This window comes from Salmo salar, chromosome ssa20, assembly GCF_905237065.1.
Source record: "Salmo salar chromosome ssa20, Ssal_v3.1, whole genome shotgun sequence".
Classification (NCBI taxonomy): domain Eukaryota; kingdom Metazoa; phylum Chordata; class Actinopteri; order Salmoniformes; family Salmonidae; genus Salmo; species Salmo salar.
In genome coordinates, this window is record NC_059461.1 from 44,400,792 (window position 1) to 44,415,458 (window position 14,667).

Here is a 14,667-nt window from a genome sequence, read left to right on the forward strand (position 1 = left end):
TACAGTTTTAAATCTACTTGAAAATCTATTGCAAGATCTGAAAATGGTTGTATAGCAATGATAAACAACCAATTTAAAACTTCTTATGGATGGTGGCAGTATTGAGTAGCTTGGATGACTGACGTGCCCAGAGTAAACTGCCTGCTACTCACTCCCAGAAACTAAGATATGCATATTATTAGTAGATTTGGATAGAAAACACTCTGGAGTTTCTAAAACTGTTTGAATGATGTCTGTGAGTATAACAGAACTCATATGGCAGGCAAAAACCTGAGAAAAAATCCAAACAGGAAGTGGTCTGTAGGACTTCAATTAATTCCCTATTCAAACTACAGTGTCTGTGGGGTCATGTTGCACTTCCTAAGGCTTCCACTAGATGTCAACAGTCTTTAGAATCTTGTTTGAGGCTTCTACTGTGAAGTGGGGATGAATAAGAGCTCCTGGAGTCAGAACACTGCCAGCAGGGCATGAGCCTCAGGCATGCGTGCTCACGTGGGAGGTAGCTCAGTTCCATTGCATTTCTGAAGACAAAGGATTTCTCTGGTTGAAACTTTATTGCGGATTTACGATAAAAACATCCTAAAGATTGATTCTATACATCGTTTGACATGTTTCTATGAACTGTAATGGAACTTTTTGCATTTTCGTCTGACATGCGCCTCCTGAATTTGGATTTGTGAACTGAAGGCGCGAACAAAAAGGAGGTATTTGGACATAAAGGATGGACTTTTTATCGAACAAAACAAACATTTATTGTGGACCTGGGATTCCTGGGAGTGCATTCTGATGAAGATCATCAAAGGTAAGTGAATATTTATCATGCTATTTCTGACTATTGTTGACTCCAACATGGCGGATATATGGTTTGGCATGTTTTTCTTTCTGAGCGACATACTCAGATTATTGCTTTTTCGGTAAGGCTTTTTTGAAATCTGACACAGCGGTTGCATTAAGGAGAAGTGTATCTAAAGTTTCATGTATAGCACTTGTATTTTCATGAACATTTATGATGAGTATTTTTGTAAATTGATGTGGCTCTCTGCAAAATCACCGGATGTTTTTGAAGGCAAAAGATTACTGAACATAACGCGCCAATGTAAACTGAGATTTTTGGATATAAATATGAACTTTATCCAACAAAACATACATGTATTGTGTAACATGAAGTCATATGAGTGTCATCTGATGAAGATCATCAAAGATTAGTGATTCATTTTCCCTCTATTTCTGCTTTTGTGACTCCTGTCTTTGGCTGGAAAATGGCTGTGTTTTTGTGTGTGTTGGCACTGACCTAACATAATCATATTTTTTGCTTTCGCCGTAAAGCCTTTTTGAAATAAGACTCTGTGGCTGGATTAACAAGAAGTAAAGCTTTAAAATGGTGTATAATACTTGCATGTTTGAGGAATTTTAATTATGAGATTTTTGTTGTTTTGAATTTGCCGCCCTGCACTTTCACTGGCTGTCTCATATCGATCCCGCTAACGGGATCAAGCCATAACAGGTTTTAACAGAGCTAGAAGAATTCTGAAAAGATGTTGCACAATCCAGGTGTGGAAAGCTCTTATGAGCTGTAACCGCTGCCAAAGGTGCTTCTGCAAAGTATTGACTCAGGGGTGTGAATACTTATGTAAATTAGATATTTCTGTATTTCATTTGCAATACAAACATGTTTTCACTTTGTAATTATGGGATATTGTGTGTAGGGTGAGAAAAAAAAATATTTAACCAATTTTGAATTCAGGCTGTGACACAACAAAATGTAGAATAAGTCAAGGGGTATAAATACTTTGATTATACAAAGCATTAAGAATACTTGCTCTTTCCATGATCTAGACTGACCAAGTTAATTCAATGTGAAAAATAGGATCCCTTATTCATGTAATTTGTTAAATCCTCGTAGAAGGGGAGGAGACAGGTTAAAGAAGGATTTTTAAGCCTCGAGACAATTGTGACACGGTTGTGTGTACTATTCAGAGGGTGCCTTTGAACGGGGTATGGTAATAAGTGCAAGGCGCACCGGTTTGTAGCTGCTGGATTTTTCACGCTCAACAATTTCCTGTGTGCCTTAAGAATGGTCCACCACCAAAAAGACATCCAGACAACTTGACACAATTGTGGGAAGCATTGGAGTCAACATGGGCCAGCATCCCAGTAGAAAGCTTTCGACACCTTGTAGAGCCCATGCCCCGACAAATTGAGACTGTTCAAAAGGGGGGTTGCAACTCAATATAAGGAAGGTTTTCTTCATGTATGGTACACGACGTGTACTGTATATTCTGTATATTATCCTCCAGAGCAAGTGAATTCATTAATTTGGGTTATGGATTACACAGTCTGACTGAGTAGGTTCTTCACAGCAATGTTTATTACCTACATGGCACATTCATCTTTGGGATGAGGGGACAGTTACATTGACTGGGGGTAGTAGAGCACGTGGGAAGTAGAGCAGTAAAAGTGTGTAGCTAATCCTCCTCAACGGTAGAATCATATTGTTAAGACCTAGGGGTTTCAACTGTGTTTCTCCATCAAATACTTGATCGCACACAGAGTCCTGTCTATTTCAAATGTTAGGGTTCGTTTGCTCCCAGTGCGTGTCACTGCCAGTTACCCAGATAACTTCACTTATACAAGAGAAACAAAAATCACAAGAGTAATTCCTTATCCAATAAGAAATCCACAATTACATTTTCCATTTAAAATTGTTTTAAAACGTTGTGTGCCCTAATGTTCCACAGCCTTGCCCTAGTAAAGGTGGGCAGGAACACTCACCCATTTCCAGATATTCATCGAACAGTCCCTCACACAGCAGGAGCTCATAGTCGGTCTCCCAGGGTGCAGCATCCTGTGTCTGTCCTCCCTCTTTCACCTTCCCATTGTCAGCTCTAACCTTAGGATGGATCTTGTGCTTCTGCCACCAAGACTTTAGTTTTCTATCAAGAGACAAAAGGAGAGAGATTTTACCTTAACGAGCACAGAAGCAGTGCATAGGTCCTTTATGTGGGCAAGACAGTTATAATTACTTACTCCCACTGGACACAGATGTCAGATGTAGTTTTGATTTACATTTGGTTGAGTTGTCGTCAACTAATATGAATTCAACATTAAATCAACAAAAAATGTCACCATGTCATTGGATTTAGGTAAAAAATTGGATGAACAAAAAGACAAATCCAATCAGTTTTCAACATTGATTCAGCGTCGTCACATTGAATTTTCTTGTTGAAATGACATGGAAACAACGTTGATTCAACCAGTTTTTCCCAAGTGTATTGAGATTGTGATTGGATTTTAGACAAAACTGGGGGAAGCTGTAGGATTACAAGACTCACGGCATGATAAACTCCTGAATGTTGTTGATGACCTGTTTTCCCACCATGATGACCAGTAGCTCCTGGGCCAGTTCAATGAGACAGCCCCCAGCACCGCACTGCAAACAACAATACACACTTACAGGTTATGCACAGATGCAGGCACGCACGCACGCCCACACACACTCACACTCACAGGCTGATAAAGACAGCAAAGGTACATCCCAGCAAACAGTGAACATTGCTACAGGTCCCTTAGCATGGCAGCATCCCATACAAAACAGAACTATGAAATTCTTAAAGCCTACTTGGATATACCTGGGCACCCTACCCTGCACTGTGACATGATCTGAGCAAACACCTGCCTACTGTGGCTTTCATCTTTCCACTTGACATTGTGCATTGGATGTTTTTGGACAACTACCAAACTTGAACTCCACTTGGATTTACCCTTTTGGGCTCTTCCGCAGCCCCGTGTAGCGTTTGCCACCCTCCTGGCTTTCCACCGGACTGTACTGGAAACTACATCCCCTTCAAGGTGCTTCTCTCCTGGCTATAATACTGGTAACATGGCCTGGGTTGCGTTGCTGTTTTGATGGGCCCCAGCATTTAATTGCATCGAGTAAGTCACCCCTCTCTCCTTGCTGTTGTTATGTTGGCCAGTTTTGTGCCTTGGTTGTGTTGATTGTGGGTCCTAGTGCTGCCTTTTAGTCTGTGGTTGGGTTCTGGCTTGCTGCCTATAACTGTGGTGATCCTACAAACTGTGATTCAAACTAACTATCACACTGTGGATTGCTTGATTTTAAGCTGATTCCTCGCCAACCTTTTTTATTTGCGTGGATTTTAACTGAATACTTCCACAATGGCGTCTACCACCTTTAGAGACTACGGTGAATGTTTCATCCCATGTAGGAGCTGCACCTACACTGAACAAAAATAAACGCAACATGCAACAATTTCTATGATTTTTACTGTGTTACAGTTTGTGTAAGGAATCTGTCAATTGAAATAAATTCATTAGGCCCTAGTATATGGATTTCACATGACTGGGAATACAGATATGCATCTGTTGGTCATAGATCCTTTTTTTTAAAGGTAGGGCGTGGATCAGAAAACCAGTTAATATCTGGTGTGACCACCATTTGCCTCATGCAGCACGACACATCTCCTTCACATAGAGTTGATCAGGCTGTTGATTGTGCCCTGTGGGATGTTGTCCCACTCTTCTTTAATGGCTGTGCAAAGTTTCTGGATATTGGTGGGATCTGGAACACTCTGTCGTACACGTCAATCCAGAGCATCCCAAACATGCTCAATGGGTGACATGTCTGGTGAGTATGCAGGCCATGGAAGAACTGGGACAATTTCAGATTCCAGGAATTGTGTACAGATCCTTGCGACATGGGGCCGTGCATTATCATACTGAAACATGAGGTGATGGCGGCGGATGAATGGCACGACACTGGGCCTCAGGATCTCGTCATGGTATCTCTGTGCATTCAAATTGCCATCAATAAAATGCAATTGTGTCTTTAGCTTTTGCCTGCTCATACCATGACTCCACCGCCCACATGGGGCACTCTGTTCACAATGGTGACATCAGCAAACCGCTCACCCACGATGCTGCCATATGCTGTCTGCCATCTGTCCAGTACAGTTGAAACCAGGATTCATCCGTGAAGAGCACACTGTATACTGGAAACACTTGGTTTGTTATTTTAACTAAAACTTAACCAATCTTTGTTAAACATAAATACCAAACTTGTTTTTGCATGGATTCCGCTATGCGATTAGCTTTTAACAGCTAGGACCGCTATTTCTTGTCCCAGAATCCTGCTTAAATGGCAGGTTAAAGTCTGCTTGAAAGGGCCGCTAACCTAGTTAAGCTGCTAACGTTAGCCATCAAGCTAACAAAGTTAGTCCCAGATAAGTTTTCCAATGGAGCCCTCTTTGTCTGGAGAGGTAAATGATCGGTTCCAGCACTGTAGGAGCTGTATCTACTATGCTTTGTTTCGGGACAAACTGGATTACCCAGAGTTCCAATGTGCCAATTGTTTGCTTGCCAAGGATTATAGGCTTGAGGTGGCTTCCTTGATCACGCATGTAGCCAGCCTATGTAAGAAATTGGGGAAACCGCAGTGGAATGTTTACCTTTTCTACGCCGGTGGCTGGACGGCATTCGTGCATATTGGACGCATCTCCATCTTGTCATTTGTCATTATCCGACTGGCCAGTGTTGCTCGGAGTTCGTTCCCCAGTGGAGCCATCTCCTGCCGCTCCTCCCCCATCTGATAGCGGAGTTGAAGGAGCACCGCATGGCAATCAACGATTGTCGCATGTCACGAGCAAGTCGAAGACAGCGGCCTGCCGCAAAGCAGCCTACACTCCCATTGAGAGGCCCGGAGCGGATACAAACAACGAGTAGTATCACCGCCCTGGAGACTGATCTTCCTGCACCTTTGTCGCTGGGAGTACCTGTGTCTGTGGCCGCTGTGCCTACTCCTACTCCTTCCCCTACAATTTCGAAGTTGATGTCAGCAACCATCCGTCCCTGATCTGAATCGAGGAATGTCTTATAATGGAACTCGAGTAAATGACATTCGATTCTATCGTAGTCCATGTGGGCTTTAATGACGTTATGAAGAGCAGCTCTAAAAACAGTTGAAACTGGATTTCAAAGAGCTGATTGACTCTCTGCTAGACACTAATAAAAGACCCATCATATCTGGCCCTGTGCCTTCTCTGAATCATGGCATTAAAGGATTCTTTCACTTTACAACTGGCTACGTGATTATTGCAGCTCAGTGGGTGTAACTTTTGTTGACAATTTCGATTCCTTTTGGAAACAAAACACGTTTTATAAGGAGGATGGGATCCACCCAAATAATTTGGGTTCCTGGACCCTTTCACAGCCTTATAAGGCTGCGTTGAGACAATGACTTATCAATGACACAAGCCCAGCTCAGTTAATCCCAACCACTGTATCGCTGAGTCATCATAATGCTTTAGCAAATGTACATTTTACCAGGGGCATTGGTAGACACAATGTAAGTAACCTAATATATGTCCCGCTAACTGCCCTGAATGCCTCTGCTGATCGAAGAGCTTTGTATGCAGAAATCATGTGCCTGTGGATCAGATTTATGCTGTTAGCCCTAGTAGGAAGTCCACTGTGTGCAGCTCACCCTGCACTAACATAAATAACATGAGTATATCTACTGCTAAGCTTCCCAGTAAAGCAATGAAAACAAGCAAGCATTCCAGAAAAGGTTTATTTCACCTTTATTTAACCAGGTAGGCCAGTTGAGAACAGGTTCTCATTTAACTGTGACCTGGCCAAGTGTCACGTCCTGACCAGTAAAGGGGTCATTTGTAATTGTAGTATGGTCAGGGCGGGGCAGGGGGTGTTTGTTTTGTGTGTTTTGGTGTTTTTTGGTTCTAGGGGATTTTGGTTCTGGTTTTCTATTTCCATGTTTCTTATTCCATGTTTGGCCGAGTATGGTTTCCAATCAGAGGCAGGTGTTTTTCGTTGCCTCTGAATGGAAGCCATACTTAGGCAGCCTGTTTTTTCCTGTGTTTTGTGGGTGGTTGTTTTCTGTATAGCCTGTGTGCCTTAAGGAACTGTTTCGTCGTCTGTTTATTTTGTTTTGAGTGTTCTTTCTAAATAAAGAAGAAAGATGAGCACTATACCCGCTGCGCCTTGGTCTGTCCCTTACGACAGCTGTGAATCCAAGATAAAGCAAAGCAGTGTTCGAAAAAACATCACAGAGTTACACATGGGGTAAACAAACACACAGTCAATAGCACAATAGAAAAATCTGTGTACAGTGTGTGCAAATGAAGTAAGGAGGTAAGGCAATAAATAGGCCAATAGTAGCGAAGTAATTACAATTTAGCAATTTTCACTGGAGTGATATATGTGCAGATGAGGATGTGCAAGTAGAAATACTGGTGTGCAAAAGAGCAGAAAAACAAAAACAAATATGGGGATGAGGTAGGTAGTTGGTTGGATGGGCTATTTAACCTGTTGGGGGTAGGGGGCAGTATTGACACGGCCGGATAAAAAACGTACCCGATTTAATCTGGTTACTACTCCTGCCAAGTAACTAGAATATGCATATAATTATTGGCTTTGGATAGAAAACACCCTAAAGTTTCTAAAACTGTTTGAATGGTGTCTGTGAGTATAACAGAACTCATATGGCAGGCAAAAACCTGAGAAGATTCTGTACAGGAAGTGGCCTGTCTGACAAGTTGTTGTTCATCTTGGCTCTTTTTATTGAAGACTGAGGATCTTTGCTGTAACGTGACACTTCCTACGGCTCCCATAGGCTCTCAGAGCCCGGGAAAAAGCTGAATGATATCGAGGCAGCCCCAGGCTGAAACACATTTACGCTTTTGGCAAGTGGCCGATCAGAGGACAATGGGCTTAGGCGCGTGCCTGAGTCGACCCCGTGCTTTACTTTCTTTCGTCTGTTTACCTAAATGCAGATTCCCGGTCGGAATATTATCGCTTTTTTACGAGAAAAATGGCATAAAAATTGATTTTAAACAGCGGTTGACATGCTTCGAAGTACGGTAATGGAATATTTAGATTTTTTTTGTCACGAAATGCGCCATGCTCGTCACCCTTCTTTACCCTTTCGGATAGTGTCTTGAACGCACGAACAAAACGCCGCTGTTTGGATATAACTATGGATTATTTGGGAACAAACCAACATTTGTTATTGAAGTAGAAGTCCTGGGAGTGCATTCTGACGAAGAACACCAAAGGTAATAACATTTTTCTTATAGTAAATCTGACTTTGGTGAGTGCTAAACTTGCTGGGTGTCTAAATAGCTAGCCCTGTGATGCCGGGCTATCTACTGAGAATATTGCAAAATGTGCTTTCACCGAAAAGCTATTTTAAAATCGGACATATCGAGTGCATAGAGGAGGTCTGTATCTATAATTCTTAAAATAATTGTTATGCTTTTTGTGAATGTTTATCGTGAGTAATTTAGTAAAATGTTAGCGAATTCCCCGGAAGTTTGCGGGGGGTATGCTAGTTCTGAACGTCACATGCTAATGTAAAAAGCTGGTTTTTGATATAAATATGAACTTGATTGAACAAAACATGCATGTATTGTATAACATAATGTCCTAGGGTTGTCATCTGATGAAGATCATCAAAGGTTAGTGCTGCATTTAGCTGTCTTCTGGGTTTTTGTGACATTATATGCTAGCTTGAAAAATGGGTGTCTGATTATTTCTGGCTTGGTACTCTGCTGACATAATCTAATGTTTTGCTTTCGTTGTAAAGCCTTTTTGAAATCGGACAGTGTGGTTAGATTAACGAGAGTCTTGTCTTTAACCTGTTAGGGCTAGGGGGCAGCATTTGCACGTCTGGATAAAAAAAATGTACCCGATTTAATCTGGTTACTAATCCTACCCAGTAACTAGAATATGCATATACTTATTATATATGGATAGAAAACACTCTAAAGTTTCTAAAACTGTTTGAATGGTGTCTGTGAGTATAACAGAACTCATTTGGCAGGCAAAACCCTGAGACATTTTCTGACAGGAAGTGGATACCTGATGTGTTGTATTGACTTTAAACCTATCCCATTGAAAAACACAGGGGTTTAGGAATATTTTGGCACTTCCTATTGCTTCCACTAGATGTCACCAGCCTTTACAAAGTGTTTTGAGTCTTCTGGAGGGAGATCTGACCGAACAAGAGCCATGGAACGATGATGTCCCATTAGACACCTGGCGCGCGAGTTCATGTTGGGTACCCTCGTTCCAATACGTTATAAAAGAGTATGCATTCGTCCACCTTGAATATTATTCATGTTCTGGTTAAAAAGGCCCTAATGATTTATGCTATACAACGTTTGACATGTTTGAACGAACGGAAATATATTTTTTCCCCTCGTTCATGACGAGAAGTCCGGCTGGCTTAGATCATGTGCGAACAAGACGGAGATTTTTGGACATAAATGATGAGCTTTTTTGAACAAAACTACATTCGTTATGGACCTGTGATACCTGGAAGTGACATCTGATGAAGAGAATCAAAGGTAATGGATTATTTACATAGTATTTTCGATTTTAGATCTCCCCAACATGACGTCTAGTCTGTATCGCAACGCGTATTTTTCTGGGCGCAGTGCTCAGATTATTGCAAAGTGTGATTTCCCAGTAAGGTTATTTTTAAATCTGGCAAGTTGATTGCGTTCAAGAGATGTAAATCTATAATTCTTTAAATGACAATATAATATTTTACCAATGTTTTCTAATTTTAATTATTTAATTTGTGACGCTGACTTGACTGCCGGTTATTGGAGGGAAACGATTTCCTCAACATCAATGCCATAGTAAAACGCTGTTTTTGGATATAAATATGAACTTGATAGAACTAGAAATGCATGCATTGTCTAACATAATGTCCTAGGAGTGTCATCTGATGGAGATTGTAAAAGGTTAGTGCATCATTTTAGCTGGTTTTATGGTTTTGGTGACCCTGTCTTTGACTTGACAAAACATTACACACAACTCTTGTAAATGTACTGTCCTAACATACTCTAAATTTATGCTTTCGCCGTAAAACCTTTTTGAAATCGTAAAACGTGGTTAGATTAAGGAGATGTTTATCTTTCAAATGGTGTAAAATAGTTGTATTTTTGAAAAATTTGAATTTTGACATTTATTTGGATTCAAATTTGCCGCTCTTGAAATGCACCTGCTGTTGATGGAGTGCACCACGGGTGGCACGCTAGCGTCCCACCTAGCCCATAGAGGGTAAATAGCTGTAAAATAGTCATATGTTTGAGAAATTGAAGTAATAGGATTTTTAAGGTTTTGAAAATCGCGCAACAGGCTTCAAGTGGCTGTTACGTAGGTGGGACGAATTCGTCCCGCCTAGCCCAGAGAGGATAACTGCCTTAATTTGGCCGGACCCCAGGAAGAATAGCTGCTTCCTTGGCAGCAGCTAATGGGGATCCATAATAAATACTTCTCCAGCGTGCCAGGGGCCATTGAAGGTGAGCATTTCTCCACTGAAGTCGGTTACGACACCGAACTGCAGTCAGGTCAAGACCCTGGTGAGGACGACGAGCATGCAGATGAGTTTCCTTGAGACCGTTTCTGACAGTTTGTCCAGAATTTCTTCGGTTGTGTAAACCCACAGTTTCATCAGCTGTCCAGGTGGCTGGTCTCAGACAATCCTGCAGGTGAAGAAGCTGGATGTAAAGATCCTGGGCTGGCGTATTTACACAGGGTTTGCAATTGTGATGCTGGTTGGACGTATTGCCAAATTCTCTAAAACGACGTTGGAGGTGGCTTATCTTAAAGAAATGAACATTACATTCTCTGCCAACATCTCTGTTGGCCATTCCTGCAGTCAGTATGCCAATTGCATGCTCCCTCAAAACTTGAGACATCTATGGCATTGTGTTGTGTGATGAAACTGCAGAATTTAGTGGCCTTTTATTTTCCCCAGCAGAAGTTGCACCTGTGTAATGATCATGCTGTTTAATCAGCTTCTTGATATGCCACACGTGTCAGGTGGAAGATTATCTTGGCAAATGATAAATGCCCACTAACAAGGATGTAAACAAACTTGTGCACACAATTTGAGAGAAATAAGCTTTTGTGCAGACAGGGATGTGCTTATGACAAACATTCCTGGGATGTGCTTATGACAAACATTCTTTTCTTTCAGCTTATGAAACATGGGAGAAACTTTACATGTTGAGTGTATAACATTTTCAGTTTATTTTGCACAGTTATTGAGGAATATATGTCTGAGCTGGACGTCCAGAGTAAGCAAATGGAGACATTGCAGCATATCCCGGATAGGTCCCACTCTAAGACCTTTTCCTTTTCTACTCCACAGTCTGGATGTCGTGCCACTGCCTCTTCACCGTGTTTCCACTCTCTGACTGACAGGCCAGGGCTGCCCTGCAGTGACCCCACCTTAGTGAAGTCACCTCTCCCCTCCCATCTCACCCACTCTTCCCATCCTACCCCGAACTCCCATCCTGGCACCCACTCCCCACCCCCCTTGGAGAATAAAGGAGCAAGGACGCTTTAGGAGGAGCTGGCGATCCTGCATCCCAGTGGAGTCATGTCACACACCGTGAGCCCAGCGCAAGGCAGCGGTCTTTGGTGAATGGGGCTGAAATGACTTTATCCCATCATGCTGACCAACAGTTTCCCACACCTGCTTCCAGAGATTCCTGGTCCTTCGTCCTCTACCCTGTCTCCTGAGGGTCCAGCTCAGGGGTCTCTACCATAGGCCCGTACCTCCCGGGCTCCCTCACACATCAGGCCTTGTGGGTGTCTGAGGCTTCAGCTCTTAGATCTACTATTGTTAGCTCAAAAGAGGATCCCACTGTGGTCTGCTCATCAGGTGCTTTTAGTTCAAATGTGAATTCCATAAACTTGAATAACCACTTGGTTTTCAAATCACGTAGAGGGCTTGGGCTGTTGCACGATAGCAACCAAAGCCTATGTAAGTCAGTTTATAACATTCCATAATTGGTTACTCTGAGAGTTCCTCATATTGACATGGGCTGTGGCCCTATGGCCTTATGGTGCTAACCTTGGAAAAGTAATTTTCCAATTTCTTCTCCTTCCTCTATTACTAATAGAGATAGACCAAGTGGTGCAGTTCTATGCAATCTTATAGCCATACCAACTACTATATATCAATATCAACTGCCTATTGAACATAGCTTGTTTGAGTTGGAGCTTCCATGTGTCTTTAAAAATCCTCAAGGTCTTGGGTTGATGCATTTGAACATTAGGAGCTTACTTCCTAAACTGGATTACATCAAGATCTGGGCTATGCAGACAAATCCGGATATTCTGGTATTGACTGAAACTTGGATCTCAGGGAACATTCTTATCATGTGTTCAGAGCTGACAAGCAGGGTAGAGGTGGTGGAGTGGCCATTGTCATTTAAAATAATTTATCTGTTTCTTTACTAAAATCCATTTCACTTGCCCTAAAATTTGAGCTACTATCTTTAAGCCTTTGTCTGGGAAAAATGTATCCATAACTGTTATAGGAGTCTACCATCCTCCCTCGGCTAACCTTTGTGCACTCGAGGAGTTAACTACACTATATGTACAAAAGGATGTGGACACCCCTTCAAATTAGTGGATTCGGCTATTTCAGCCACAACTGTTGCTGACAGGTGTATAAAATCACACAGACATGCAATCTCCATAGCCAAACATTGGCAGTAGAATGGACTTAATGAAGAGCTCGATGAGTTTCATCGTGGCACCACCATAGGATGCCACCTTTCCAACTACTCAGTTTGTCAAATTTCAGCCCAGCTAGAGCTGCCCCGGTCAACTGTAAGTGCTGTTATGAAGGAAGTGGAGACGTCTAGGAGCAACAACAGCTCAGCCGCAATGTGGTAGGCCACGCAAGCTCACAGAACAGGACTGCCAAGTGCTGAAGCTCGTAGTGCGTAAAAATCGGTTGTCCTCGGTTGCAACACTCACTACCGAGTTCCAAACTTCCTCTGGAAGCAACGCCAGCACAAGTACTGTTCGTCAGGAGCTTCATGAAATGGGTTTCCATGGCCGAGCAGCCACACACAAGCCTAAGAACACAATGCGTAATGCCAAGCGCTGCTGGAGTGGCGTAAAGCTCGCCGACATTGGACTCTGGAGCAGTGGAAACGCGTTCTCTGGAGTGATGAATCACGCTTCACCAATGTAAAGTTTGGTGGAGGAGGAATAATGGTCTGGGGCTGTTATTCATGGTTTGGACTAGGCCCCTTAGTTCCAGTGAAGGGAAATCTTAACGCTGCAACATTCAATGACATTCTAGATGATTCTGTGCTTCCAACTTTGTGGCAACCGTTTGGGGAAGGTCCTTTCCTGTTTTAGCATGACAATGCCCCCATGCACAAAGTGAGGTCCATACAGAAATGGTTTGTCGAGATCGGGTGGAAGAACTTGACTGGCCAACACAGGGCCCTGACCTCAACTCTATCAAACAACTTTGGAACGCCGACTGCGAGCCAGGCCTAATCGCCCAACATCAGTGCCTGACCTCACTAATGCTCTTGGAAGGATGTCCCCGCAGCAGTGTTCCAACATCTTGTGGAAAGCCTTCCCAGAAGAGTGGAGGCAGCAAAGAGGGGACTAACTCCATATTAATGCCCATGGTTTTGGAATGAGATGTTGACGACCAAGTGTCCACATAGTTTTGCTCATGTAGTGTATGTATGTACTTAATTTACTAAATCAGAAGTGTTTATCCTGGGTGACCTAAATTATGATTGAAAGTGCTTCAAACAATCTAATAAACATGTGTAATGATCAAAACCTAACCCAGCTGGTGACTAAGCCTACACGCCCCAACCCTAGAGATCCTTCAAAGTCCTCTTTGCTTCATCTTATTTTAATGAATACACCAGAGAAATATGTTTCTACTGGTGTTTTCTCCCAAGACATTAGTGATCATTGCCCAGTTGTGATGACAAGCCTCTTGTCATCACAAAGAGGAACTTTAAAAACTTACATGATCTTTATTTTAGTGACCTTGATTGTATTTCAACTATCCCTGAAACTGATTTAGCTTTGCGTCTCTTTGCAGATGTATTCAATACTATTGTGGATAATCATGCTCCTTTCAAAAATGTAAGGGTTAAAGGTAGACAGAATTCCTGGTACACTCCGGAATTATCAGAAGTAATTTATAAAAGAGATGATGCTTGGGTCAAGGCCAGGAACACAGGCTTATGCCCGGACTGGCAAGCTTTTAAGCAACTGAAAACAAATCAGAAAGGCTAAATCTGATGATTATGTAATCACTCTTTCAGATTCTTATGGGAACCCAGCTAAATTCTGGAAAACTGGAAAATCCTAAAGTGTTCAACTTCCTCTATACCATAACAAATTAATTCAGACACTAGCCTCATTACAGAAATAAATGCCATCATTGATGCATTTAATCACCATTTTATCTCTTTGTAAGAACTTCTAAATGTATTCACAATGATATTGGACTGGGAGTCCTGGATGCTTTGCGAGCAATAAGAAATCCACAGGGGCCAACAAATTGGATCCTGGTCTGCTTTAGTGTGCAGCACCCATACTTTTTGGCTCAATAACCCAAATGTTTATTTAACATTGTTATCAGGAAATTTTCAAAAAGTATGGAAATCAGCTCTTGTGCTGCCACTCCATATGGGCGGGATAGTAGTGATCTAATCTTATCATCCCATTTCAAGTCTTCCTTGTCTAGCTAAGATTCTCAAATCCTTGGTAAATGTACATTTTCCTTTTTGTTATCTGAGAAATGTATTTTGAATGTAAATCAATCAGGGTTTAGGCCTGGGCATA

General features: G+C 42.1%; 1 protein-coding gene across 1 annotated transcript in view; it reads right to left on the reverse strand.

Moving 5' to 3' along the window:
• ano7 (anoctamin 7) overlaps window positions 1-14,667 on the reverse strand; it is a 76,754-nt gene that overhangs the window by 22,798 nt on the left and 39,289 nt on the right. Inside the window, exons 18-19 of the mRNA XM_045703345.1 lie at window positions 3,333-3,430; window positions 2,773-2,933 (exon numbers count right to left, since the gene is read on the reverse strand). Coding sequence (XP_045559301.1) covers window positions 2,773-2,933; window positions 3,333-3,430 — 259 coding nt within the window. The remainder of the gene's footprint in view (window positions 1-2,772; window positions 2,934-3,332; window positions 3,431-14,667) is intronic.